At 54.6% G+C, this 27,775-nt stretch overlaps 1 protein-coding gene across 13 annotated transcripts; it reads right to left on the bottom strand.

Moving 5' to 3' along the window:
- Positions 1-3,436: 3,436 nt before the first annotated feature.
- KRBA1 (KRAB-A domain containing 1) lies at positions 3,437-22,998 on the bottom strand. Of its 13 annotated transcripts, none has more exons than XM_030933243.1 (17): positions 22,880-22,998; positions 18,316-18,442; positions 17,860-17,979; positions 17,013-17,168; positions 16,464-16,619; positions 15,457-15,597; positions 15,051-15,224; positions 14,120-14,275; positions 13,161-13,358; positions 12,536-12,709; positions 11,964-12,137; positions 9,359-9,511; positions 8,645-8,827; positions 7,673-7,873; positions 7,445-7,585; positions 6,243-6,347; positions 3,437-4,808 (listed from the first exon to the last, which is right to left on the bottom strand). In XM_030933243.1, the coding sequence occupies exons 1-17, from the start codon at positions 22,889-22,891 to the stop codon at positions 3,967-3,969; spliced, it is 3,213 nt and encodes a 1,070-aa protein (XP_030789103.1). In that variant the 5' UTR covers positions 22,892-22,998; the 3' UTR covers positions 3,437-3,966. The 13 variants fall into 13 exon arrangements, with proteins under 13 accessions (XP_030789103.1, XP_010378041.2, XP_030789104.1 ...); XM_010379739.2 differs by having other exon boundaries at positions 16,464-16,616; XM_030933244.1 differs by having other exon boundaries at positions 17,860-17,934.
- Between the last annotated feature and the right edge of the window lie 4,777 nt (positions 22,999-27,775).

Below are 27,775 nucleotides of genomic sequence, written 5' to 3'. Positions count from 1 at the left end.
GTACTTTCTTAATAGTGGGAAACATTTCTAATCTCCATTATGATTTCTTCATTGACACGTGTTATTTTAGCAGCATAATTCTCATTTTTGAATATAAGAATTTCTGGTTATTATTTAATTCTAGCTTAAAAGGTTATTGTCAGAGAACATACCCTATACAATTTCAATACTTTAAATTTATTTAAACTTACCATAGGGCTTAATATATGGTCAATTTTTATAAATGTCCTGTGTATGCTTGAAAAGAATGTATACTAAGTAGTCCTATGGTGCACAGTTTTTGTTGGTTTGAGATGGAGTTTCACTCTTTACGCAGGCTGCAGTGCTGTGGCATGATCTCAGCTCACTGCAACCTCTGCCTCCTGGGTTCAAACGATTCTCGTGTCTCAGCCTCCCAAGTAGCTGGGATTACAGGTGCATGCTACCATGCCCGGCTAATTTTTGTATTTTTTGTAGAGACGGGGTTTCACCGTGTTGGCCAGGCTGGTCTCGAACTCCTGGCCTCAAGTGATCCATCCACCCCAGCCTCCCAAAGTGCTGGGATTACAGGTGTGAGCCACCGCGCCTGGCCCCATGGTGTACTGTTCTATATGCGCATCAGTCAGGCCAATTTTGTTAAGGAGCCCTTTCAAATCTTCTACATCACTCCCGATTTGTTCTATCAATTTCTGAGAAAAATATGCTAAAACCTCCCAAATATGATTGTGATTTTGGGTGTTTCTCCTTTTAGTTCTTTACATTTTGAGGCTAGCAGAGGAAAACATGGAACGATTTTTTTAAAGCCACAACAGTGTTAATACAAAATAAGGCAGGGAAGAGAAAGCCCCAGAAGAGGTGGGACAAACAAAAAGCACAAAGTAAGAAAGTCTGTTAAAGTCTAAATAAATCAGTCAGTCAATGACATTTAAATGGATTAAGGGCTCCCAGTGAAGAGCAAAACCTGTCAAGATGGTTTATGAGATAAAATCTGTACGTTGTGTATAGGAGCCACATCCAAAACACAAACCCACACAAAGGTTAACAGCATGCCTGGTGCTCTTGACCAAGCACCTGAGTGGGGAGCGGTGAATCCTGGTTCTTGCACCCTGCAGGTCAGCCTCCCTTCCATCAGGACCCCTGGGAGTGGCCAGGAAATAATAGGGGCATGAGGAGCCCTTTCGTTCGTATTTTGAAGCAGAACCTTCACATGTTCCTGCCTGCTGGGGAACTCTGACTGGCTGACTGGGAAGGTCGCACCTAGGTCAGCCAGGACCCATTCGGCTCACCCAGGATGGAATGAGCAGCCTGGAGCCTTCTCTGCCCCAACCCCAAACCCTGGAGCTCCTCTGAATTCAAAAAGTTCCTTCAGTTTCTCCCATCAAAGTGACCACATCTCCTCTTCCAAGTCACACTGTACAGTTCTTAGAGGAGATGGGCACAGTACCAAAGACCTCAGCTGCATCTAGATTTTTTCCACTAGATCATTGATGCTAGAAGGCATTTCAGTGACCGTGGACAGGTCCTGGAGACCTACACCTAGGCACCTGCTGCTGCAGGAGGAACACAGCTGCAGACCATGGAACTTCTTACCACTAATTACTTAGAATCCACATTCTTAAAACAAGTTTAAACTTACATGATCCAGCTGCATCCGGACCACTTAGACCAGGCTCAGTCCTGAATACCCTCGTCTGTCTCAGCAGGCAAAGGCCGGGAGGGGGCATCTGTGCCCAGGGTGAAGATGTGCCGAGTGCTGGTGGCACTGGTGAGGGCTCGCGCTCTTTCCAGCTCTGCTGGTTGAAGGCTGCCTGTGACAGTCACTTACAGCCACCATGCTCATTTGTTCATTTGTGCCTGTCAACTAGGGTTTGTGTGGTGGCTGTTTCTGAAGCCAGCAAAGCAAAACCACCTTAATGTGCCACATGGAAGTGTAAGGTGGCCCCCCTCCCATTGAGCCAACAGCCCGGTGACCCCTGCTTAGAAGGGAAAGGATAATGGGAGGACAGGGAGGCAGGACGGGACTGGGCCAGCTGCAGCAGGGGTGGCCAAGAGTCCTCTCCTCACAGTCAGAGTCAGGGCAGGGGTGGTTTCGCTTCTCAACCCTCCTCTGAAACTGTGTCCCACCCCTTGCTGTGGCTCTGAAATGTGCCTGGCACTGCTACCTGCTTATTACCACAAGGAGAGCTCCTCAGGCGGGAGCAGCCTAGAGCCTTTCTCTTCCTAATTCTGTGCAAGCATGGCTGTGAGTGAAGAGCCTCTGTATTTCAACAAACATCCTACTTGCATGATCTTAGGATCTGTTTCCAGACAGTCACCTCGGAGCTCACTCTAGTCCAGAAAGCATCTTCCCATCCCCTCTGACAGGTGTCCTTGCCCTGCTTTCACAGGGCAGCAAAGAGCAAGGGCTTCACAGCGCCCAAGCTCCTTGCTCAGCTGCGGGGCACTTAGGCTCCGGGTGTGTCCCCAGTGACCCTGACTTTAGGGACATACTGGGTGCTGCAGCCACAAGGCACTGCTCCTGTAGTCATGGTGGGTAGCCAGCATTGCCCCAGGCCATAGTGCTGGTGTCCCAGGCTCCTCAGGGACCTGAGGACAGGGCCAAGTGTGCCAGCCCACACCAGGCTGACCCTGCCAGGCAACAGGTGCACACACAGGTCCTGAAGCCGCCTCAAGTCAAATAAGGGATTTGGGGGCACACAGGTTGCATTCTGCCCCTTGGGAAGACGACACGAGGGAATGACAGGCAGGCCAGTTCCAACGCACTGCCAAGCACCAACTGAGTGGGCTGGGAGCAGGCACATTCCGATAACCAGGACACAAGTGGGCTAGTGATGCCTGGTCATGCCTTTTCCCAACACAAACCCAAGAAGACTGGCCCAGCTCCTTCGGTGTTACAGGCTGAACCGTGCCCCTCTCCAAATGTGAATGGTGAAGGCCTAACCTCCAGTACCTCCGAATGTGACCTCACTTGGAGACGGGGTATTTAGAGAGGTCATCAGGTTAAAATGGACTCATTAGGGTGAGTCATAATTCCATACAACTGCTGCCCTGATGTGAAGGGGAAATTTGGAGACAGCTGTGTAGAAAACACCATCTGAACAGGAAGACATCCACAGGCCAAGGGGAGAGGCCCGGGACAGGTCCCCCCTCCCAGCTTGAAGAAGGAACTGACCCTGACACCTGGATTGTAGACTTCTGGCCTCCAGGACAGAGACAACAAATGCTGCTGTTGAAGCTGCCCAGTCAGGGGTCCTCTGTGTGGCAGCCCCGGGGGACTCACAGAGTGTGCCCTGGGAGTCCTATGAGTCCTGTGGGAATTCCCCCACCCTTCCTGGCACACTCTTGAATGTTCTCAAGAATGTCTGGGAGACGAGGCAGCTGGTTGTGGTGGCACAACCAGCCCCGCCCCAACGTGGGCCCGCATGGAGCTCCCTTCTGCAGGGGTCAGGTCAGGGCCTTCCTTAGCAACTCACTTCTTTAATTTCAGAATCCACAGAGGTAAGTCCAGCTTAGACCAAGGGGCCGAGTTCTCTTCAAATGAAATCTGTGCCAGTATTTACTGCAAGAAGGCAAGAGCCCAGCCCTTCGTGGCTCCTGAGATCAGGAATGGCTGGTGGTTAGGAGGCACTCTCCTGGCCACTCTAGCTGTGTGGGGCACTCCCTGCATATGTGGGGCACACATGGCCTGTGCACACCACCTACCTACAAGCTTGGGCGGCTCCAGTGGGAAAGACAGGAGAGGGAAGCAACATTTGATTGAATCTGAGCCAAGAGGGCCAGAGGCTAAGGAAGGCACCCCCACAGCAGCCTCCTGAGTAAACAGCACCTGGGGGCTCTGCCCAGCTGGGACAAAGGGTGAGGCTCCCAGCAACAGTTAAGAGAGATGGCATCCCCTGGGAGAGGGAGGCCTGGGGTTGGGTGACAGGGCTTCCACGCCACCACTGCACCCTTGGCAAGAATGAGCAGATGTGGAGAAGAGGAATGCCATCAATGCGCCCCCCACCTCGGGTCCCTGTGCTCCCCACCCCACAGTTCTTCCTGGAGTGCCCTCTGCACTCCTCCCAGCAGGCTGCTCGGCTCCTTAGGCCGGTCTGGGATCCCTGCTGGTGCCACTCCCGAGGTCGGCATGTCTGCATCTGCACTGGCTGCAGGAGGAGAGGCTCCCTGCAGGGGTAAGGCAGCAGGCACTAAAGGGGGAAGGGGGCTCTGGTGGCCCCCGGTATGTCCGAGGAGGGGGTGCGCAGGCGGCGCATCATGGCAGCTGGGTGCGGAGGACAGCAGCTGCTGGGAAGAGCTGCAGTGGAGCCCAGGAGGTTCTGCCGGGGGAGCGTCTGGAGGCAGCGGAGGTGCCCGGCGAGCGGTCCCTCTGGAGAGTCCTGGCGGGTCACCCGCCCTGCAGCCCTCTCCCTGGCCACGCAGGATCTTTGGTTTAGGCCTTGTGGGTCCCTTCTGCCTCCAGTAGGGCAGGTGTCTGTGACCAGGGCCATGAGCCCAGTGAGGTCCCCGTGGGAGGGTCCACATCCAGGAAGGTTGGCTCATTGGCCCAGGGCCTTGGGGACGCCTCCCCAGCCGATTCACCTGGGTCCTCATGGTGGCCACGTCCTGAGCCAGGCCTGCCAGCGCCGTGGCGAGCCGATCCAGCTTCTCTGCGAGGGCAGCACCGAGGCTGTGCAGCTCCTGTTGCAGGGGCTTCCCACAGTGGCACGGCGGCTGCGGGGAGGAGGCTGGCAATACGGGAGGCGCGGCTTCCTGAGGGGGCAGCTCCGGAGGTGGAGACTCACGGGGTGGCTCAGGCGGGACCTGGGGGAGCAGCCTCCCATGGGTCTTGGCTAAAACCAGAGCAAGGACCGGTCAGAGTTCCTGGTTTGTAAGGACCTTTCTCTCCCCAGAGGTCCCCTGAACCAAGGGCACTCAGTACCCTGCCTCCTCCAAGGCCCGGCTTCCAGAAGGGAAGGAAGGTGAGTCAGGCCTGAAAACGCTGATGCCAATGGTTATGGCATGAAAACTGGCTACATCTCCTGGTTGTTCCCCAAACTGATGGGCAGGATCAACCACAGGTTGGGTTTGGGTTTCCATGGTAACCAGGCTTTCCTAAACTGCGGTCTTCCCACCTTCTAGGAATCAGTGGGTCTTTGTGTTAATGAGACCAAATGGCAGCCCTGCCCTAGGAGTCAGTGGGAAGGGCCCAGAGCCCCTGGACAGCATGAGACCAAGGCCATGGGAGCATCAGGAGATGGGCCAAGACGGCCAGGCCAGCCAAGGGCCTTCTGTGCATTTTCTGTGGGGTGACTGTGGGGCCACTCGAGAACTCAGTGCTCTTGGTTACAGGCAAACCACAAGGGTTCCCACCCACTTCTGCCTTTACTCTCCCTATTCAGAAGTTACAGATTCATAGGAGTCATAAGCTTTTTTTTTTTTTTTTTTTTAAAAAAAGATCACCTAATCCTTCACCCTAAATTCCCTTGGAACTGGTCCTGACCCTGGGCAAACCGCAAGAAAGGTTTGGCCAGGCACTTGCCATTCCTAACCTGTTCAGCCCCAGGCTGGGCGCAGAGCCGGTTTCTTCCCTGTTTCTCTGGGCCCCCAGCTGTGGCTCTGCCCTTCTCTTTTCGGCACCTCCAAGGCTTTAAACCGAGGAAAAAGGGAAGACTGGAGTAGCTAAAGGACCCAACCGCTGTTTGGTCAAGTTCACCAACAAGGATCTCGGCCTGGAGACCCCGGCCAGGACTTCTACAGAGGACAGGCAAGGCTCGGTGGCCCCAGGCAGCTCAGAGCTCTCAGCAAAGTGGTGGCGTCTGGACAGAAGCCAACACCCTGAGCCAGTAAGAGAACCTGCCGCAGGCCACACTGAAAGTTCCTGGTGTGGGGCTGTCCCCAAGTGACCCAGGGCACTAGATGCCAGGCCCCCTGCATGTCTCCACCATGGGTCCGCAGGGGCAGGTGTGTGACACGGAGCCAACCCTCTCACAATGACCGTGGCCAGGTCATCCTGGCCTCAGTTTCCTCACCTATTCTCTAAAGTCCCCTCAAGCCCCAAACTGATTCTTCACTTCTCAATTTCCACCTCTGAAGGGTGTGTCTGCTTTTATGAAAATCCCAATTCTGTAATAAAACACTGAAATGAAATATGCAACCTGAAGTGGCTTACAGGTGAGACTTTTCCTACCCATCACCCAAACGGTGACCCTGGACGGCTGTTTTCCCCAAGCGGGGGCTCTGGGTCCTGGCCTGTGCAGAGGGAATGGGGGAAGCCACCAGTTCACCTGCAACTCTGGGTCTTCCATGTCCAAGCTCCAGGCCTCTGGATGCTTCACTAACCCTGGGCCTTTTCTCCAGCTGAGAAACAGGGCAGGGATCCCCAGCTGTACCTGTAGAAAAAGCACAGAGACCCTGAGGCAGGGAGACGATCGTTTGGCCAGAGCCATTCTGACATACCCTAAAACAATCTCAAATTCTCAACTTTCAAACAGTGACTAAATGAGATAGAAGATGGACACTTGGCCCATGAGGGAGGCTAATTCTGGTGGAAGGGCCCGCTGTGGTGCGTGTGTGTGGTGTTCCTGCCCGGTCTGCAAGGGGCTCCGGCAGGAGGTGGTGGCTGGAGAGGCAGCTGGGAAAAAGGATTCTCATCTGTGGGTCGTGCCCCAGTGAGACCTCCGAGGGCGTGTTGGGGCATCCTGTGGTCCATACCCAGCCCACTCTGCCATTTTCCACTAGGCCCACTGGGGAGTGAGGAATGTGGTACGGCCCGGGCCTACACAGACCAGGGCCAGGGCCTGCAAATGGAGCCAGCAGCAGGAGCTGGGGAGAGCTCCCTCCACTGACCATTTCTGGCCTCTTCCTCCTTCTCCCCATCCTCTACCACTCCTTCTCCCTCCTCCTCCTTCTCCTCGTCCTCCAGCACTCCTGAGGGGGCCAGGCCAGCAAGTACTATCTAAACTCTCTTTTCTCCCAGGCAACTGGGACCTGTCTCCTGTCCCATCTGCTTTTCCCGCTGGGAGCAAACACTGGCTCACAGTGAGACTGAGAAGCAAGGTGACCTGGGGCAGCAGGCAGCATTTCTAGCTTTCCTAATGGGACACTCTCCAAGAAGTCCCCCCAGCTGGGGAAATCTCACTTTTGAGACTTCTGTTATTGATGCCAAGTTTTAAAAGCATACACTATTATTGTATAAATACATCCATATCTGTCTCCATGCACGCGTGTATATTAGCAAGTGCAAACACTGTGTACATGGCTTCAAGTGGGTGGCCTAGACCTCCCTGCAGCTGCTCACCAGCACCCCCAGCAGCCCCGGCCTCCCTCTTGGACACAGCTCACCTTACAGGGAACTAAAGCACGGCCAATGTGCAGGACTCCCTGGCAAGAGCCAGGCAAAGTGACAGGCAGGACTCAGAGGATCCAGTCTGGACTCCTGGCCCTCTGGGGGATGCATGGGCGCCCCCTCAGGAGACCCGAGGCTCACCTGCACCAAGGCCGCTGCAGTACCTGGGCTCTGTTCTCCTGGGGTCTTCACCAGGGCTGCTGCCACTGCTTCCAGCAGGGGTCCCACCAGGACATGGGGACAGAGGGACAGGAGGCTTACAGCTGGGAAGGCGGTCCCTCTCTTAATGTCACAAACAAAGCTGGCATCAGAGTGGTGACTGGCGCTCTAGCACACACCCCACTATCCTCCCTTTCCGAAGAGGCTCACCCTGGAGGAGCGGCCTCCAGAGCTCGGGCTCTGGCCTCGGGTCTTCTCCTTCAGAGCCGCTGAAGCTCGAGCTGGAGCCGGGGCTGGGGCTGGGGCTGGGGCTGGGGCCTGCCACGCAGGCGAAGCGCAAGGGCCGTACAGGCAAGATCCCCCTCAGGGCGCTCTCCAGGCAGTGCAGCGGGGAGGGCTTGGGGGCAGGCCCTGAGCAGGGGACCAGAGAGTGCTCTGTCATCAGCCTGAAGAGAGCCAGGCCTCTGCCTTAGTGTCTGGGCACACAGAACTGGTCCCCTTTCAGCTCAGCCCACACTCACCATGAGTTCTAGGGGACCCTAAATGGCTGCCTCTCTTGCCAGAGAAAGAGGACAAAAGTGAAGCCAGAGCCTGGCCAGGACCCCAGCAGCTTTGGAAAGTCTGCTGGGGAACTTTCTGGAAATCTCCAGTCCTTGGAAGTCATTAGCAGTCTGGTTCTAGCCAGGCTTAGGTCTCACAGGCCAGGCGGCCTCTCCCACCAGGCAGGTACCATCCCTGCACCCCAGTATCTCACAGGGGCCAGCAGCCCAAAGGTGGGGCTCAGTTAGGGCCCATCCTCGTCTGATGGGAGAGTCAGCAAAACTGCATTTATTCAGCAAAGGTATCCCACCAGGCCCTGTGGCAGATCGAGGAAAGAATTCTGCTGGAAGTTAAACCAAGCAGCAGCAGTAGACAGCGGGAGCCCCCCAAGAAGCTTCTCCACAGGAGAAACCCAATGGATGGACACAAACAACGATCTTCCCAACCCCGCTCCTTGTCAGCACTTTGTGACACTTTATCTTCTTGTTCAGCAAACCTCAGTTTCTGTTTGGCACCAGCTTCTGTCCTCTGGGCAAAGGATGAGAGATGAGAAAGGAACAGAGGGACAGAGAGGGGAAGTCTATTTCCTTGTCAAACACTTTAAAGCATGGTTGTCAGTACCGAGGGCAGGTGCCAGCTCACCCTCTGGGAGCCACCTCCACACTCCTGGCCTGGTGGCCCCAGGGTCTTTGAGACCCCGCTGGTGGCAGGCGGGGACACAGCTGGAGGTGAACACCTGTGGGCTGACCAGACGGAGGCTCCGGGTGGGCACTTCTCCCCTACCGTGCCCAAGACGGGCTGACTCCCAGGCCTCGGCCCTCAGTCCTGTTTTAATGAGAAAACAGAAGGCCTGTCAGCCCCACGGGGCCTCATGCTGCCACAGAAGAAGGGACAGGGAACGGTCTCTGCCATTGCTGGGCTCTCGGGCACACCAGCGTCAGGTGTGGGAAACACCCATCTGCCATGTTCCGGGGAGCGCCCGAACCCTCCAGAACCTCTGTATTCCCAGACCCAGCTGCGTGGAACCCTGGGCTCAGAAACTGGTGCCCAGATACCAAGGCACATGGGGCCGGCACGGCCGGGACAAGGACACCTGGCCACAAGGAGCCAGCTCCAGCCAGGGCAGTGGAGCCACAGACAACGGCACTAAGGTGTCCCCGTCACTCAGATGCCAGCAGGTCTGCACGTGTGTGCTGAACAGACTATCTGGCTTTCCAGCCTCCAACAAGGCTCTGCCCAGGCCTGTTTCCAGAGCACCATGTTGGCTCAGGAGCAGATATGAGCCCACAGGTGCAGTGCCCAGGGCATCCTGCGAGCAGCCCTGTCTACACCCAGGGCCCTGGCAGCCGCTATTACCTTCCTTGTCTGCTGTCCAGTTCCTGGGCTCCACTCTCCTCAGTCCCCTGTCTGCTGCGGAGGAGCAGGGCCAGGCAGGCCGCAGCACAGGCACAGGTATCTCCTTGAGACAGTTCTCCAGACCCTGCAGTGGGGAGCTTCCTGGTGGGCTTCCTGTGAAGATCAAACATTCACAGATGATGGGGGCTGTAGTTCTATCTCTGCAAACCGCAGAAGCCTCCCCTCTTCCGCTGTGTCCAGGGAAGCAGGGTCACAGGAGTGCTGGGCACAGAGCAGTGGACGTGTCAGTCCTGGCTCTTCAGCGGCCCTGCTTTGGCTGCTGTAGAAGAAGCCTGGCCTGTCCTGGCCACCCACACAGAAGCCTGGCCTGTGGCTGTCATGAGGGCATTGGCCACAGGTGTGGGTTCTAGTCCTCCTCAGCACACCCAGCTGCCACTATTGTGAGGGACGACATCCTGTGTCCCCAGCACAGGGGATCAGGGGATGGCCCCACAGATGGAATGTGCTGACTTCCTTCAGCACTCACAGAGGGGAACAACACAGGCCTCCTCGCCTCTGGGCCACGGCAGGCACCTGCATGCAGCTTCAACTAGGAAAGAACTAAATACACTGTAAACATCCTGTTTCCAGTGAGAGCCGCGCAAGTAACAGGAACTAGATGGACGGAAACTCTGGAGTGAGGAGAGCCCTTCCTAATAAAGCGGACAGTGCTGCCGCTCTCTTTCCTGAAAGCGTTTGCTGATGATCCTGGGCCGAGGCACAGGGCGGGAGGGCAACCCACAGCACTTCTGAATGTCCACGGGCTGGAAGGGCAGGGTGGAAACCAGAGGACCTCCACGTGCATTTTCTCCACAGCACATTCGCCGAGTTCTGGGGCAACAGAGGGAGCCGGGAGTTGGCTGGAAGCTTCTGAAAGGCAGTGTGAAATATCCTGCAGTTTGGGTTACTTAGTAAACAAAGTCCACCCAGGCAGGACACATGAAGCATGCTACCAAATACCACGCTGCTGTCCCAAAGAAGAAACTGGTGCTGGTGGCCAAGGAATATGGAAAGTATAGAAAGGGGTCAAAGACAAATGCTGACGACAAAGGCAGCCTGGAGGGGGCATGTACAGATGCTGCCCTCTGTGTGAGGAACAGGAGGGGAATGAACTCACAGCAGTGGCAGCAGGGGCTGGAGCGCCAAAGACTTCATTTTTCCCACATAACCTTTTATAGCTTTTGAACAAAGCTATGTGATCATATTACCTATGAAGTCAGTTGCATTTTGGGGGAAAAGCCCCACACCCAAGGGGCTAACCCCTAGTGGGGCTTGGGAATTCAGACTGCTGTGGACACTGGCAGGCCCCACAGGCCTGACCAGAGCTGTGGCTGCTGCGAGAGGCCTGTTCAGTAAATATGCTGGCAGTCAGGACACAGGTGAGGACAGAGGGACTGGTGTCGGCAGGACAACACAGACCAAGAGGACTCGGATTAACCGGGTGGGGGAAATAAAAAGGCCAAGAGGAGATGCTGGAGTCCTGCAAGATCCTCAAGTCTGCAGGAGCAACTCGACTGGAGGGCCCGGGGCAGGCACAGGTCACCAAGCACACTCCCAAGTGTTTCTGACATGAGCCTCACTGTGTGTTTTCCTAAGTTGGGGGTCAGTTTGATATCAGAGGCGATTCTTTGTGGCTAGGGTAAGGAACTCAATGCAAAAAGGAAATTTTTATTTATATTTATTTATTTATTTTTGAGATGGAGGTCTCACTCTGTCCCCAACGCTGGATTGCAGTGGTGTGATCATAGCTCACTGCAGCCTCAAACGCTGGGGCTCAAGTGATTCCCTGCCTCAGCCTCCTGAGTAACTGGACTACAGACTACTGGTACCACTCCACCCAGATAATTTTTTAAGTCTTCTGTACAGGCTGGGTGCGGTGGCTCATGCCTGTAATCCCAGTCCTTCGGGAGGTTGAGGCAGGCGTATTGCCTGAGGTCAGGAGTTTGACACTAGCCTGGCCAACACGGTGAAACTTCTTCTCCACTAAAAATACAAAAATTAGCTGGGAGTGGTGGTGGGCACCTATAATCCCAGCTACTCGGGAGGCTGAGGCAGGAGAATCACTTGAACCCGGGAGGCGGAGCTTGCAGTGAGCTGAGATTGTGCCATTGCACTGCAGCCTAGGCAACAAGAGACTCCGTCTCAAAAAAAAAAAAAAAAAAAAAAAAAAAAAAAAAAATTCTGTATAGATGGTGTCTTATTATGTTGCCCAGGCTGGTCTCAAACTCCTGGCCTCAACTGATCTTCCTGCCTCAGCCTCCCAAAGTGCTGGGAGTATAGGCGTGAGCCACTGTGCCCAGCCCTAAAAGATTTTAAAAGAAATCTTAGACATTGTCCTGTCCTTTCTGAGACAAGTCACTAAAACGGAGCCCCCTCCGTTTCGGTTGTTGGGTAGGCTCCCAACAACCCACCCAAGATAAGCCCTGCATCTGCTCCTGCCTCAGTATCCCCGGCTCTGCTCCCAGCACTGGCATGGGAGTCTGACCCAGTTAAGCCACAGGGACTGGGCAAGGGGCCTCAAGTCCTCTCCCAGGATGAACCCCAGCCTCGGGCTGGCCCAGCTCACCTTTTCCAGGCTGCTGCCCCTGGCTCCCCACAGGGCTCCCAAAATCCAGGTCCCAGTCAGTGCTGCTGGATGAGGAGAAGCTGGTGGGGGTTCCTCGGGGGGCTGGGGGCCGGGTGGGGCCATCTCTCACACAGCCCTGCAGGCTCAGAGGCAGAACAGGCTCTCTGGTCGCTTCTGTAGGGAACAGCACAGTTGTGGTCACCAGGAGGCTCACTGGAGAGGAGAGCCCTGGGCCATGGGGTGCACGGGCACCAGAAGACCCTGCCCCAAAGTATCTCCCACTACAGTTTCCCTATGGCACAGATTAAACTCCCATAGCGCGTGACCCACAGAAACCCCACAGTGAGTCTCGTGACTGGAGAGAGTTCTGAGAGAAGGAAGTAGGGCAGGAAGATCTGCACTGGCTTTCACCACATGCAGGCAGCTGTCTGGGGGTGAGTATGAAAGGCAGCCTGGGGGAGTAGGCCTGCACCTCAGGAGGCTGGGGAACATAATGACCTGACAGTCCTCAGCATCTGCCTCCACTGCTGTGCCCAGGGACACGCCACCCCGCACCCATGGCCACAATCTACCTTCACTGTGTGATCTGTGGGGCTGCAGTTCAGGCCTCTGAGGCCCAGAGTCTCCTGGCTGGGGGTTCTGGGAATAAGAAGTGGCTGGCAGCTGGGAAGGTGATGACCCACTTGGGGGAATGCCCTTCAGACAGGCTTCCAGGGCTTCCAGCGGGGAGCTTGAGGCACTGGCAGCTGGAACAGGAGAGAGCACCCTGTCACCATCTCCCACACATCCCAGCTTTGCCCATCAGACCCCTGGCTGGCTCCACCCGACGTGCTTTCTGCAAGGTTGATGAGTCCTGCACCAGGCTCTGGGACCTGCCAGGCAAGAAACCCTTCTGTGGGGGACTGATCTACTCTTGCCCCTACCCTGCCCCTGGAAGGCATGAAGACAGGAGGGAAGTGAGGAGGGCCATGCATCAGCAGGGGCAGGTTCCGGGGCCAGGAACCACTGCAAAACAAAGGCCCTGAGGCAGCAGGGGCTTGGGCTGAGGAGGCCGTGGATGAAGGGATTCACTGCTTGGCAAGAAAGGCCAGGGGACAGCTCCCTGCTGAGAGCTGCTTCCCTGGGGTTGGTGGAACCTTGCTAGGGACTGACAAGCCCATGGGGAAGACCACCGGAGCAGCCAACCCCAGGCCTCACCTTGAGCCTCAGGGCCCCAGCTGGGTTGGGGAACCCCTCTGGTGTCTCCAGTGGCTGAGGGACTGAGGGGCTGCCTGCCAGGCTGACAGGATGCCGGTCCTGGGGGGCTCTGGACCCAGCTGTTCTCCATCTTCACAGAGAGCAGGCTGCCAGCTCCAAGACCAGGACGGGGAGGAGGGGTCAGGAGGTATCCAGGCCCTGCGGGAGGAGGCCAGTGGGAAGCCCAAGGTTCAGGCCTGGACTCACCCTGAGAATCCCTTGAAGTCTTTATAGGGTTAGGAGGGGCTTCCAAAGCCCGTGTGCCTCCACGGCAGTCACCGGATTAGAATGCTGTCACTTGTCAATCACCAGCAGAGAGACTTGAGTCACATGCCTCCTCCCCGACCATGGCCCCTTGGGGTGCCCCCAAGGTTTCTACCAGGCATGAAGTCGGCCCTCCCTGGACAGCACCAATCATGTCTTTCTCCATGGCCAGCACACCTGACTCAACCCAGCTGCTCAGGGCTTTGTTCTGAGAAGCTAACAGCTGAGGTGACATGCACGGAAACGTGAACCCATGTGTGGGCTGGGTGGGTATAACTAGGATTTGGGGTTCCCAGCCCTCACACACGGCAGAAATCCCAAATCTCAGTTATACTAACCTGACCCAAACACACAGGACCCCAAATCACAATGAGGAGCTGTGTGTGTGCTGGGCTAGAGCTCCATCCTCTATTTCTTGATCTCGCTCCCTCCCCACTTTCCTTTCGGAATGTCCAGCTCCTCCTCTGGGAGCCAGCCTGAGAATTATCAAGTGCTGACCGAGCCCCTCCCACGCAGCTCGCTCCATTTACACAGTGGGGTTCTCCTGCATCTGGCTCCTCTCCCTGACAGGCCACCGTGAGGGCCTGAGTGTTTATGCCTGGGGCAGGGTAACAGAGGACATCTGGGGGCCTCCCAGCCCAGTGAGAAGAATTTACCTCCAGAACCCCTTTTCCAGGCCCCTGGATTCTCCTGTAGCCGTGGGTTCCCTACTCCCGACGGACTGGGATGCCTGTCCTGGGCCTCAGGGAGCTCCTTCAGACAGTTTAGCAGACCCTGGAGGGGACAATCCCCTGAAGCTGCCTCTGTCTTGACTATAGGAAAAAGGAACATGTTTTCACTTGGAGCCCAGTGTCCTCAGCCTTCATGACAAACAACAAATGGGATAAGTTAGAAAGGCGTGGGGCCAACTCTGAAGATGAGGATCCTCCAGGGGCTCATTGAGTCTTCCCGGTGCCTGGGTTCACACACCTGCCACAACTGGACAGGGCAGAGAGGGAAGGCATGGAAGTCGCCCTGCAGGCAGACATGTGGCATCTCTCTGAGGAAAACTGAAGGAAGTGGGCTGTCGGGGTCACTGTTCGAAGACAGCTCTGTGGGTCCTGAACAAAACTTACATTTGAGGAAAATGGAGTTGTACAATAAGTACATTACTGCAGCTAAGCTCACTGTGGCCCTGTGAGTGGGAACAGCCTAGGCTGAAGGCATCAGGAGCCTCTCAGGGTCTGACTCCACGACCCATGCCCTGGCCCCTCCACCATGCTGTCCAGAGCCCAAGCCCGCCCCATGCATCATGCCTGGAGTCAATGCAAAGCGACATATGAGCTCTGCAACTCTTCCCCTCGGGTCCCGGGTCGGGAGGAGGAAGGGACATGAGGAAACCAGGGCAAAGCCTGCTTCCAAGTTTCCTTTTCCCAGCTGACCAAATGCTGTCCTTAAGAGAGCCACCTGGCTCCAGAAAGGTGACAATGGCAACAGCAGTGGCCGAGCTGGTAACGATCCCTAAGGGAGACAGTTTGGAGCAGGAGGAATCGCTGTTGAAATGCAAACCAAGCTTCAGAGACCTCAGCCTGAGGCCCCAGGACTCACCTGCCCAGGGCGGGCTCCCAGACCCCAGGTCTGCTCTGGTTAGCCTGGACGTGCCCAAGCTGGGGAGAGGCGGCAGGAAGCTTGGGGATGTCTCGGGGTGCTGGGGCCCAGGCACGAGGATTTCCTTCAGACAGTTGATGAGGCCTTGCAAGGGGCTGTTCCCAGGAGAAATTCCTGTAGCACACACAAGGTGGGCCAGGGTCAGTGCAGTCCTGATGGGGCACCCGGGAGTGCTTCAGCAGGCACTCAGGTCTCCGGGCAGCTGAGATTCCCACCCGTGAGAACACAGACAAGGCCTGCCTCGTGGAGCTGCCACCAGGCCCAGGCTGGGGAGCAGCATGACCTCCTCGTGTGAACTAAACACACTTGCCCATCACCACCCCACTGAGGAAAGCCTGCCTCTCACCAGCCTCTGAGGTCCCTCTCTCCTGTTCTCTGTGGCTCTTCCTCCTGCTGGGGCTAAGGGTGGGAGGGCTGGGCCCCTCGCCCGGGGCTCCCGGGGCTCCTGGGCCTTCTTTCCTTGTAGGCCATGGTTTGTCGCCAGTTTCTGTTGCAGGAGAACATAAGAGGGCCTTTCTAGCCCCAGCTCCAGACTCTGGAAAATCACCCCAGATCTGGTCCCCGAAGAGGACAGCCTTCTCCAGCTACCCAAGTCCCTGTTCCAGGAGGGCTGAGGGCTTTCACCATTTCTTTCTGGTTTAACTGTAAACAGCAAGATTGTTGGTTCACTGTGAACACCCCTAGGCCCTTCCCCGTGAGCCCAGCCACCGAATTTGGCTCAGCAAGTGATGCCGGCAGTCTCGACATGTAGACCACAATCTCACACTCACGTTTCTCAAACCAGGGCACACAGAAACCCAGAGCAAGTGTGCCTGACACCCCCTGAACACCAGATGAAACCACAGCTAAATGGGGTATGTTTTTTTGGAATGCCAATTTTATTCCATATAAATTTGAATTATTTTTTATAAAAACAGACAAATGCAAAATTTGTAATAAGTTTTAAAAATAAAATGAGACCCCAGAGAAGTCCTAGGAGCTCGCCTTGCCCTGTTCTGCAGTTGGGGTTGCTGTGATGAGATGGTCTCCAGTGCACACAGGTAGGTGAATGTTGCCGGCTGTGGGCCTGCATGTTAGAAACTGCCAGAGGCTTTCTGTGTTCAAAGTGCTCAGTGATCGGGGCGGGAGGAGAGGCTCCCCAGGGGCTGAGCATCACGCCTCCTCTTTGGTGTTTACACCAGAGGCTAAATATGTGGTCCTGCTCCCTGGGGTACTTTGTCAACAAGAGAACAGAGCAACAAGGGAACTGAGTCCCAGAAAAAAATGAAGAGGGCACAGGGTCCAGGTCTCCTGACGCCATGGTCAGGGCTCTTGAAATGCTGGTTCTCCCTGTCCCTGCTGTGTCAGACTCACTGATGGGGAGAGGACTTCCCTGGACCCCGTCACCAGTTGGGCCACTGGAGCACAAGCGGTCGGTGGGCGTGGCAGCCAGGCGGGGCTGGCCGGCAGGGCCATCTGGAAGACAGCTGAGCAGGCCTCGGAGAGGGCAAGGCTCTCTTGCCACAGCTGCTGTCGGGAAAGAGGGAAAAGATAACAGCTGGTAAGATGCCCCTAACATTGTCACACTGTCACATTCTGGGTCTTTTCCTTCCCATGTGCTGCTAACAATGACCAGGATGTCAGCCAGCTATGCGTTGTCATCACTGGGCTCTGATGGGGCCACAGTGAGTGGAGGGTGACAAAGCCACACAGAAACTACCATGTGAAAGTCCGAGCTGCCCTCTCGCCAGCTATGGCCACGTGCTCAGAGGGCAGCACACGGCCTAGCCATGAGGAACAGCGGATGACTCTGCCTCCCCACCTGTGCCTGGGAGCCCACATGCAGTGCAGTGCTGTGGACTTGCGCTTCATCATGAGGAGTGCAGAGGAGGCTGCGTGCACTGGCCCCGCTGTCTGACTTACCCTCGGGGCTCACTCTCTCTCCATCCAGGCTGGCTCCCCGGCTCTCGCTCTCGGGGCTGTCCATAGCGCCCTTGACTTCCCCAAACAAGAACTCTGGGATCTCCTTCACCAGCTGCACCAGGGCGGTGAGGTGCAGGCTGTGCCGGGGCTGTCCCCCTGCAGAGAGGCCACAGTGACCCTGCGGCTGCTCAGCACTCACACCTATGCGCGTTTTCACACCCAGCATCTCACATAATCCTCCCAGCCACAGAAGAAGCAGCCAGAGGAGACACCATGTCCCGTGAGATATAGAGGACTTGGGCTCAGGCCAGGTGCTCTGGCCAAGGGAAAGCCAGGGCATGGGGGCAGGGCCTGGGTACAGGACTCTTCTGTTCTGCATTACTCATGAATCTCCCTGCCTCCCAGGGGAACGCCCAAGTGGGCTGCCGCCGCACTTCTCCCACCATCTGGGCCCTCTGCCTTTCCGGCACCCCCCAAATGCCTGGCCTTGCCCAGTCTGGGCCGGTGGAGCACGTCCACCATCTGAGGCCTTGGGATGTAAGCCTTGTGGCAGGACTTTTGGGAGCTGGGGCAGGTTCTGCAGGGGTGGCTGTGATAAGGCTTCAGGGTGGTGGCAGGCGGGGGGCCTGGGGCAGGAGGCACTCTCCAGGGTGACCCCGGCTTCCTCTGAGTGCTTCTCTGCATAACAGGCTTCCAGCCCAGAGGGATGAGAGGTGAAAGTTTGGGAGGCTGCAGTAGGGGAGCCAGGGAGGTGAGCAGCTGGACTGAGCAGGCTGAGGTGACACATTGCCCGGAGCTGACGATCTATGAGTGGGAGGAGACGCCCAAAGTCTGACAGATAACTTACACTGTGGACCTCCGCCACCAGCAGGCTCCTGCCCCTCATCAGCGTGGCTCCCTCCCACGACAGCTCCTCCAGGCTCTGAGGGTGACAGGAAAGCAGAGAGGGGGAGCAGCTCAGCTGTCCCTGGGAAAGAAGAGGGAACTGTGGCCCTGGGAATGGAGTGGCCTCTGCTTTGCACACAGTTGGGTAGCACCCCAGGCCCCTGCATGTCTGTGCACGTTCACGTGACCACTTAAACTCAAAGAACCACAGAGTGGCTGGAACCTCAGAGGCTACCGCATACCCCCACCGAATTGTACCTAGAACCCGGTCCTGGGAAATAGAACAGCAGCAGCGTGAAGGATCCCCGTGTTCATTGCACAGGTGCAAAGACTAAGGCTGCCAGGTCCCAGGGATTCCAGTCTCCCTTCCACCGCCCACCAGGCTCCTGCTGCACATGCTGCTGCCTCCTGTCCTTACCCACGGAGACCAGCGTCTCGTAGTTCTCCCGCATCACGTCTCGGTAGAACTCCCTCTGCCCCTCCTCCAGGAGCCGCCACTCCTCCTCCGAGAACCGCACTGCCAAGTCCTTGAAGGTGATGGACACCTGCAGGCACAGTCTCCAGGGGGGTTAGCTGTTCCATCCCAGAGGGGCCAGCCTAGCTGTCCCTGCACTTGGTGACCCCACCTAGGCCTCCAGGTGCACACTCCAGGATAATAGCCAGAGCTGGGGGCAGGGTCTGACATGCAGGAATCCCCTTAGGAGACAGCGCTGGGAGTGAGCTGTGTCTCTGCAGAGACACCTAACCCCCACGCCTATAAGTAGGACCTTATTTAGAAACAGGGTCCCTGTGGATGAAATTACTTAAGATGAGGTCATGATCCTAAGTAGGGGGGTCCCTTAGTCCAGTATGACTTATGTCCTTATCAGAAGAGACACAAAGACAGACACACAGGAAGAAGAAGGTTGTGTGAAGACAGGCAGAAACTAGAGTGATGCAGCCACAAGCCAAGGAATGCTCAGGGCCACCAGAAGCCACAGAGCCTTCAGAGGGAGTGTGGCCCTGCCCACACTGTGATGTAGGGCTTCATGCCTGCAGGGCTGTAAGAGAATACACTTCTGTTGTCCACCTAGTTTGTGTGCTGGGTTTAGAGAGGTGCTCAGAAGAAACCTGGGGTCACCCTTGGAAGCTTTGGGTCACCAGGCTCCTCTACACTCTGTACTCCTATCTCCTATTCTCTGTACTCATCTCCTACCCTGTGGCTTTTTAAAGTAACAGGAACATTTTTGTCTACTTTTTGTTAAAAATGGTCCTTCGGCTGGGCACGGTGGCTCACACCCGTAATCCCAGCACTTTGGGAGGCCGAGGCAGGCGGATCACCTGAGGTCAGGAGTTTGAGAGCAGCCTGGCCAATATAGTGAAACTTTGTCTCTACTAAAAATGCAAAAATTAGTCAGGTGTGGTGGCGGGCGCCTGTAATCCCAGCAACTCAGGAGGCTGAGGCAGAAGAATTGCTTGACCCTGGGAAGCAGAGGTTGCAGTGAACCGAGATCGCACCATTGCACTCCAGTCTGGGCAATACAGCAAGACTCCATCTCAAAAAAAAAAAAAAAAGGTCCTTCAGTGGACTTTAAAGTGGCCATCAGACACTAGAAAATGACCAGCATCAATAGGCTTGAATTAAAAATTATGGCAAAAATTAACTGTGCAAATTAAGCAAACAGAAGGTAAATCGTGGGAAGGGTCCTTCCTGTTGAAAAATGAATGTTAAACTATTTATTCGTAAGAATGAATTATTAAAGAAAACGAAAACGCTCCTAATAAAGCAAAGACAATTCACTGCTTGTTTCATCTGCTCAGCACAGCTATTTTAATTAATTAATAAAGACACGATCTTACTATCTTGCCCAGGCTAGTCTTGAACTCCTGGGCTCAAGTGGTCATCCCAAATTGGTCTCCCAAAGTGCTGGGATTACAGGCGTGAGCCACTGCACCCACCCAAGTCAGTGATTCTACAAACCGTCCCAGGCCGGGGGTGATGGCTCATGCCTGTAATCCCAGCACTTTGGGAGGCCCAGGCAGGTGGATCGCCTGAGGTCGGGAGTTCAAGACCAGCCTGGCCAACATTGTGAAACCCTATCTCTAATAAAATACAAAAATTAGCCGGGCGTGGTGGTAGGTGTCTGTAATCACAGCTACTTGGGAGGCTGAGGCAGGAGAATTGCTAGAACCTGGGAGGCAGAATTTGCAGTGAGCCAAGGTCACAACATTGTACTCCAGTGCCTGTTTCAAAAAAAAAAAACAACAAAAAACCGTCCCTGCCACTAACTCGCAGCCTTGATGTCCACTCACTGCCAGGCTCTCTGCCTGTTCTCCCTGAACAGCTGTCAACTTGCCCCATGCAGTCACACCGACCAGCGCTCCTCTCTGGCCAGGCTGCATCTACAACCCTGGCAAGGGGCAGCCCCGCAAGTGACTGCCTGCCTGAGGCCCAGAGGCTCATGGGCAGTGAGACGCCATAGCCTTTGTCTCCTGCCTCAATGTGCAGACTCTCCCTGAGCCTCTGTGGCTCTGGCCCAGGTATGGTCACTCCCTCTCAGGAACAGTCTCAGACACCCTCCAAAACTTCTCTCAAAGAGTTATTTACATTTCTTCCTAGCATCTTGGAACAGAGAAAATGTAGCCAACATCAGGGTCTATGCAGAAGAGCGCGCAGAGCAGCCCTAGACTGCTGTCCTTAGGAAGGCCTGCTTGCCAGGAGGGCCCCGGGCTGGCTTCCAGGCATTTAGGTGTCAGGAGGCTTCCCACCATTCTCTAAACGATGGAAGTGGCTCAAGGTGCCTAGATTGAACAAACAATGTGGTGTGTGCCACACCCCTGCTTTCTTTCTGGGAGTCTGGAATTTTGGTTCATGCCAGGCAGAGGGCTCCCACATGACATTCTGGTGGCTCAACACAGAGCTGGCAAGACAGGTCTGAGCTCTAAGGAAGAACACGATACCAACTGTGTTGGTTCCACTGGTACCACCGCTGACCTGATGTGGAAGTTAAGAGGTTCTGGACCCAGAGACCAGGCAGAGCACGGTGGCTGGGGCTTAGCCTCAGTAGCCAGGCTGCCAGAATTCCAATCCCTGCCTTGTTTCATATTATTTATGAGACCTCAGCCAAACATAACCCATTTGGGCCTAAGCGAACTCATCTATAATACTGGGATCATAACAACCTACCTCATAGAGACATTGTGAAGACAAAACAAATACAGGAATAGTGCCTGAAACAAATGCAGGGACTATTAATATTAAGAGCTATGATTAGTAATACTGCAGCCAGGCCTGTCTGCCTAATGCCCGCTTGCAGGTCTGAGCCCGCCAGCTGAGCTCTTCCACACACTGCTCCTGACCACCGGTGCCTCTCTCGCTCCAGGCTAAATATATCCCAGCTCTTCCAGGAATCTGTAAGAGATGCTTTCCAGGCCTCTCACCATCTCAGCCTCAAAACAAACTGTTTTGTGACAAAATTCTTACAAAATGCGAATGGGAACTGACTGTGGCCAGGGTAAGCACTTCCGCCAGTGGCCTCCCTCTGCCCAGAAAAAGCAAAGGAAGAGTGAGGGTTTGTGTGTGAGGGAGTGAGCAAGTGTGAGTGTGCAAACACCTGGACCACAACACCCATCTTCGGGAGGAGGAAGGCCACCACTGGCTGGCTCTGCCCACACACCACCAGCCTTCCTCCGTGGGCCCCACTTCACCTCCTTCCACCAACCACTGGAGAAAAGCTTTCTGGCCTGACCCAGGACTGTTGTGACGGGCAGCTTCCTAGCTCACGGCTGCACACCGGTCCTCCCAACACACCCTTCCACAGTGTCACTAGCCCAGCACAAAAACTGCAGCTTCAGTGCCTGCTGGACCTGCCCAGACTAGACCTGCTCTTCCAGTGGGCTTCAGGCTCGGGCTCCCAGATCAGACCCTGCCCCAGGGCCTCTCAACCTGGAGGCTGTGCTCACATCCCCCTGGGCTTCTGGGAACCCTCCCTGCTCCTCTCCACCTGACTGTGATCTACCACTCCCCAAGGTCACCCCTGGCCACCTTCTCCATGAAGCTACACGGTGTGAGGATATTCCCCTCCCGGAACATCAGATCTGAAAGGTCAGCCCGAACTCCTCACTTTACAGAACCGGAAACTGTGGTATGAGGAGGCCCTAGGATGGGGCCATGGGCATGTCTGAGCGAGGGTGTCCCTGGGCTACTTAACTGTGCATCCAGACCTGAAAAGGACACTTGACTGTCCCTGCCCAACAATATCCAATTTGCCTGGCCTCTCCCTTCTCCCCAAATGCTTGGGGGCACTAATGATACCAAGGGCCTGGTACTGTGTCTGCTCTGCCTAGTCACTCGCTGCCCCCCATCCAGGCTGCCTCAGACTGGCCAAAGCTCAGGAGCCACCACAGTTGCAGAACTGGCTCCAGGTGCCCATCCAGAAGGACGTGCAGCAGTTGCTGGTATCAGTACCAGATACCTGGTGCCAGCACCAGAGTTTCCTGGCATCGTCACAGCCCACACAAAACCTAGCCCAAACGGTGCCCAGGCTGTCACAGCCTGGGGCTCTCCCTCCAGTTCTCCGATCCAAATGTCTTAACTGGAGGCTTCCCAGGACAAAACTTGGGGTTTGCTCTATCTTCTGTTTCTCCCCATTTCCACGTCCCCAGCCCCCGGGATCCAGGATTCCACCAAGAATAGAAGTATGAGATTTACTCACTCCCTCCGAGGCCTTCATGCCCACTCTACCAGAATAACTTGTAATGAAAGAAGCCACGACAAGGGGGTTTCCCCAGGTGGAGACTGGGCCGTGGGTACCCGGGGGCGGAGAGCAGCAGAGAGATTGTCCGAGGACCTGAACTTCCCAGCACGAACCCCCGAGCATCAGGCCTGCCCCGCCTCGCCCAGTCGATCCCGAAGTTGGAGGCGGGGGGGTCCCAGCTCTTTCTCGCCCTGCCACCTTCGGGGCTGCACTGCGCCGAGGGGTCCGCGCGTCCGCCTGCCTTACCTGGCGCGCCATCCCCGGGCTCAGCCTCCCCGCCACTCCTCGGTTTCCGGCGCGGCCCCTGGCGCGGGCGCGCGCGACCCTCGTCGGCGGCGGCCCAGGTCCGCGCAGGAGGAGGCGGGGCCGGGGGCCTGGGCCGCGGGGGAGGGGCGAAGGTGGGCGCGACCAGGCCCGCCCCCGGCCTCGTTGAGCCCGCCCCGCGCGCCTCGCATCCCTTGGCGGGTGGTGCCGTTTCCGCCCGGGGGCCGGCCGGCCGGCGCAGGCGCGGACTACACTTCCCAGAAGGCGCCGCGGCGCCGGCTCGGCAGCGGGGGGCGGAGACAGGGCGGGACGGGGCGTACCTGGCTCCGGCCTCGTCCCCGCCCCCTCCCCTAGTACCCGTCCCCAAGTGCGGGCAGAGGTTGCGCGCCGAGACCCGCCGGGCCGGCTGTGGGCGTGGAAGCCTGCGGGTACGCGCCGCGCATCACTCATTCATTTCCCGCAGCCACCACTGAGCGCGTCCCATGTGCCATGGGCGGATGGTGGGGATGAAAAGGGAGCCGTCTTTCCCAGAGGCCGCGGTCAGGGAAACCCGACCCGGAATGGAAGGGGTCGAGGGTCCTGCCGGGCGTGGGTGGGCCAGAGCAGCTGCCAGGCCCCCGCGCGTCCTCACGTCTTTCGCCCGCGCCCCCGCTTACCACAGCCATGACCTACCTTCGTGTCGCATTTTGCGTGCCTGTTTGCTGGTCTGGTAACCCCAGTTATTCCTGGCACGTAGTAGACCTCAAATAAACGTGTGATGCGGGAAGGCAGCGCGGCCCACCCTCCTGTGCCTCCCCCTGCGCTTCCTGAGTTCGAAGGCCTGGTCCGGGCGGACGAGGCGAGAGCGGGGCTCTCCGGGGCTGCGGGCGAGGCGCAGCAAGCCTCGTTTTCCTGTCTGGAGAAGGACCCCGTCATTTTTATAGAAGGCTCCTGGAAGGGGGCCTGCGAGGCTAAGCCTGCTGTGCCAGACAGAAGCTTGGAGGGGAAAGGAAGGCTGTGGTCCCACGCAGAGGAGACTCTGCTCTGAGTTTGGAAGTCCCGTCCAGACCCTACGGCCCAGAGGGCGCTCTGCCTGGCAATATCGGAGGGAAGGAAAGGGAATTCCTCGCCCAGCCGCCCGGGGCTGGCCTTTGCAGCTGCCCCGACCGTGATCACCTCCCAGAACTCGGGTACTATGCCGACAACCCCTCGACCAGGCCTTTGAGGAAAGGCGCGCGCCCACCCGGGCAGAGCCCCCTCGGTCATGCCCGAGACACCTTAGACACAGGACCGGTGTGTGCGCAGCCTGCTGAACAAGGATTTAAAGATATCACAAGGCCCCACCTCGCAGAAAGGGGAAACTTAGAAGTCCAACTTCTCATCTCAAGAGCCCCACAGGGTAAGCCCTGTGCCTCAGGGTAAGTCCCCGCCTGGGCTTTAGGCCGGGTCCCACCTCCGTGCCGAGGTGAGGTGGGCTCCTTACAGTAATGTAGTACTATTCCCAGCTCCTCCCCACCGCCCACCCTCCGGCCTGGGATCCCTAAACTTTAAAACCCCCTAAACCAGGGGTCCCCAACCTTTTGGGCCAGGGCCCGGTTTTGTGGAAGGGAATTTTTGCATGGACGGGGAGGGGGGTTGTTTGGGGATGAAACTGTTCCCCCTCAGGTCACCAGGCATTAGATTCTCCTAAGGAGCTCGCAATCTGGATCCTGCATTCACAACAGGGTTCCGGCTCCTATGAGAATCCAGCACCTGCTGATCTGACAGGAGGCAGAGCTCAGGGGTAATGCGAGCAAGGAGGAGTGGCTGTAACTACAGAGAAAGCTTCCCCTGACTTTCCCGCAGCTCACCTCCTGCTGCACTGCCCAGCTCCTAACAGGCCAGGACTGGTACTGGTCCATAGCCCAGGGGTTGGGGACCCCTGCCTTAAACTTAAACTCTTTTAGAAAGAAATCTCTATCCAAGTAAGATGCACCTTTGTTTTAACATGTGCAGATTCTTGGCACCTCTTTGACTCAAACTTCCACTTCCTGGCTAGGCTTCCTGCCCCATTTGTGGGCCATCAGTCACTAAAAGCAGTTCACCAACATGAAATTTGCTGGATGGCCAATTATTTAAATTATGGAGACACCTCCTAGCACCCCCATCCCCCAAATTTTAGTTGCACCTTTGACCCTATAGACCTGTGTTTACCTCAGCCTGTGTGTGTGCATTAAAAAATAGTTGTGAAGACCTGTCCTGAACCAGGTTTATTGGGTGGCTCTGGAGACAGACAAAGGCAGGAGTGGAGATGAAACACATCTTTAAAAAATCCTTGACTGGGGCCAGGCACGGTGGCTCACACCTGTAATCCTAGCACTTTGTGAGGCCAAGGCTGGCGAATTGTTTGGGCCTGAGAGTTCTAAACCAGCCTGGGCAACATGGCGAAACCCCATCTCTACAAAAAATGCAAAAATTAGCCAGGTGCAGAGGTGCACCCCTGTAGTCCCAGCTACTTGGAAGGCTGGGGTGGGATAATTGCTTGAGCCCAGGAGGCGGAGGGGGATTGCAGTGAGCCAAGATTACATCACTGCACTCCAGTCTGGGTGACAGAGCAAGACCCTGTCTCAAAGACAAACAAACAAAAATTCAATAATTCAGATTGGTCGTTTAGCAAATTGATATTCGGTGGTTTAACTTTTACCATATTTGGCTTTTGGCTATCTGGTCATTCTGTGAATTGACTTTTGGTGAACTAGTCAGCACTTTTCCCAAATGAATCTAAAGGCAAATTGTGCTGGCCAGTCCTCCATGTAAAAATGGCTACAACTTTAAAATATTTTCTGATTTTCATTATTATTTCTTTTTCTATCCATGAGGTTATTTAAAAGTACTTTTTAATTTCCAAATGAGAATCTTTTTTATGAGTTATCATTTTGTTTTTGAGTTTTGCCTTATGGTCAGAGAATGTAGTATATGATGTTGATTTTTTAGAATTTTCTCAGACTGCTTTGTGGCCAAGTGTGCAATAGATGTTTGAAAATGTTCCATGTTGGTCGGGCGCGGTGGCTCACGTCTGTAATCCCAGCACTTTGGGAGTCCGAGGCGGGCGGATCATGAGGTCAGGAGTTCGAGACCATCCTGGCTAACATGGTGAAACCCCATCTCTACTAAAAATACAAAAAATTAGCCAGGTGCAGCGGCGTGCGCCTGTAGTCCCAGATACTTGGGAGGCTGAGGCAGGAGAATGGCATGAACCCGGGAGGCGGAGCTTGCAGTGAGCCGAGATTGTGCCACTGCACTCCAGCCTGGGTGACAGAATGAGACTCCGTCTCAAAAAAAAAAAAAAAGTTCCATGTTTGCCTAAAAGAGTACATATATTCTAATATTGGTGTAGAATCTAGTTAGAGCTATAAAATGAAGCTTATCAGTCATGTTGTTTATGCCTTCTATAGCTTATCATCTTTTTGCCTTTGGAACTATCAGTTACTAAAGAGATGTTAAAGTCTCATATCAAGTTTGTGCATTTGTCAATTTCTCCCTGAATTTGTGAGAATTTTTGCTTCATGTATTTGGAAGCTATGTGCTTACAAATTTAGAATTGTAGTATTTTCCTGGAGAATTGTTCATTTTATTATTAGAAAGTAACACTATCCCTAATAATAGTCTTTGTCTATAATCCATTTTGTTTGATATTGCTGCAGCTACACTAACTTTATTTTTTATTTTCTTTGATATATCTTTTCCTGTCCTTTTACTTTCAAACTTTGTGTATGTTTACATTTCAGATGTGTGTCACATAAGAGCATGTAGCTAGATTTTGTTGTTGCTGCTGAATCCAATATGACAGTCTCTATCATAATCATTAATCTACTGATATGAAAGTTATGCTTTCCTTTTCTATTCATTTAGGGGTTAGTCTGTAATTTTACACACATAATTTGGTTTAATAGAATCTAATATTAATTACTATTTCTGATCTTCTCCCAAATGATAGAAAGTTTTTTGAATATGAGTTTAATCACACTATTCCCCTTCTGTCTTGTGTGTAATTATTGTTCTTTTTAGTTACATCTTGTTTTTAAGACTCTCTCCTGACATTTAAAGTAATTGTTTTTGTTTTATGCAATCTATGCTGTTTGGATTTACCAATGTGCTCACCACTATCTTTGTTCACTCTTTTTTCTTGCTTCTTTCTTCTTCCTTCTGGGTTCAATATTCTTCCTGAAGCACAACTTTTAAAATTTCTTTCAGCAAGGATATTTTAGAAGTAGATACTTTCAGTTATATACAATGTCTTACATTTTTCTCACTCCTGAATGATAGTTTAGCTAGGGAGAGAACTGATTCACACTTTAAATATTGTGTTCCATTGTCTCCTGACTTTCATTGTTGCTGTTGAAAAGTCTGCTGTCAGTCTAATTATTCCTTTACATATAATTTAACTTCTTTGGCTTCATTTAAGATAATCTCTTTGGCCGGGCTTGGTGGCTCACATGTGTAATCCTAGCATTTTGGGAGGCTAAAGCGGGAGGATCAGCTGAGGTCAGGAGTTCGAGACCAGCCTGACCAACTGGAGAAACCCTGACTCTAGTAAAAATACAAAAAAATTAGCCAGGCATGGTGGTGCATGCCTGTAATCCCAGCTACTCGGGAGGCTGAGGCAGGAGAATCGCTTGAACCCAGGAGGCACAGGTTGCAGTGAGCAGAGATCACATCATTGCACTCTAGCCTGGGCAACAAAAGCGAAACTCTGTCTAAAAAAAACAACAACAAAAAACAACATCTCTTTATCTGTGGTATCATGAAGCTTTGCTGCAATGTGACTAGGTATGGATCTTTTATTTATCTTTCTTGGAACTCATGAGTCCTAAATCTGAGGTGTCACATCTTTGTACAAGTCTGGAAAATTCTCAGCTA

Source organism: Rhinopithecus roxellana, chromosome 6 (genome assembly GCF_007565055.1).
Source record: "Rhinopithecus roxellana isolate Shanxi Qingling chromosome 6, ASM756505v1, whole genome shotgun sequence".
Taxonomy (NCBI): domain Eukaryota; kingdom Metazoa; phylum Chordata; class Mammalia; order Primates; family Cercopithecidae; genus Rhinopithecus; species Rhinopithecus roxellana.
The sequence above is the reverse complement of the archived record's forward strand: the minus strand, read 5'-3'. Positions and strand labels throughout refer to the sequence as shown.

What these genes read in the sequence shown, in the direction of transcription:
- KRBA1 (XM_030933243.1), bottom strand. An exon ending in GGGGCAGCAGCCTGGAAAAG is followed by an intron (nt 9,512 to 11,963) that starts GTGAGCTGGGCC and finishes TGATCTTCACAG; the next exon opens with GAAGCCCACCAGGAAGCTCC. An exon ending in CTGCAGCGGCCTTGGTGCAG is followed by an intron (nt 6,348 to 7,444) that starts GTGAGCCTCGGG and finishes CTTTTTCTACAG; the next exon opens with GTACAGCTGGGGATCCCTGC.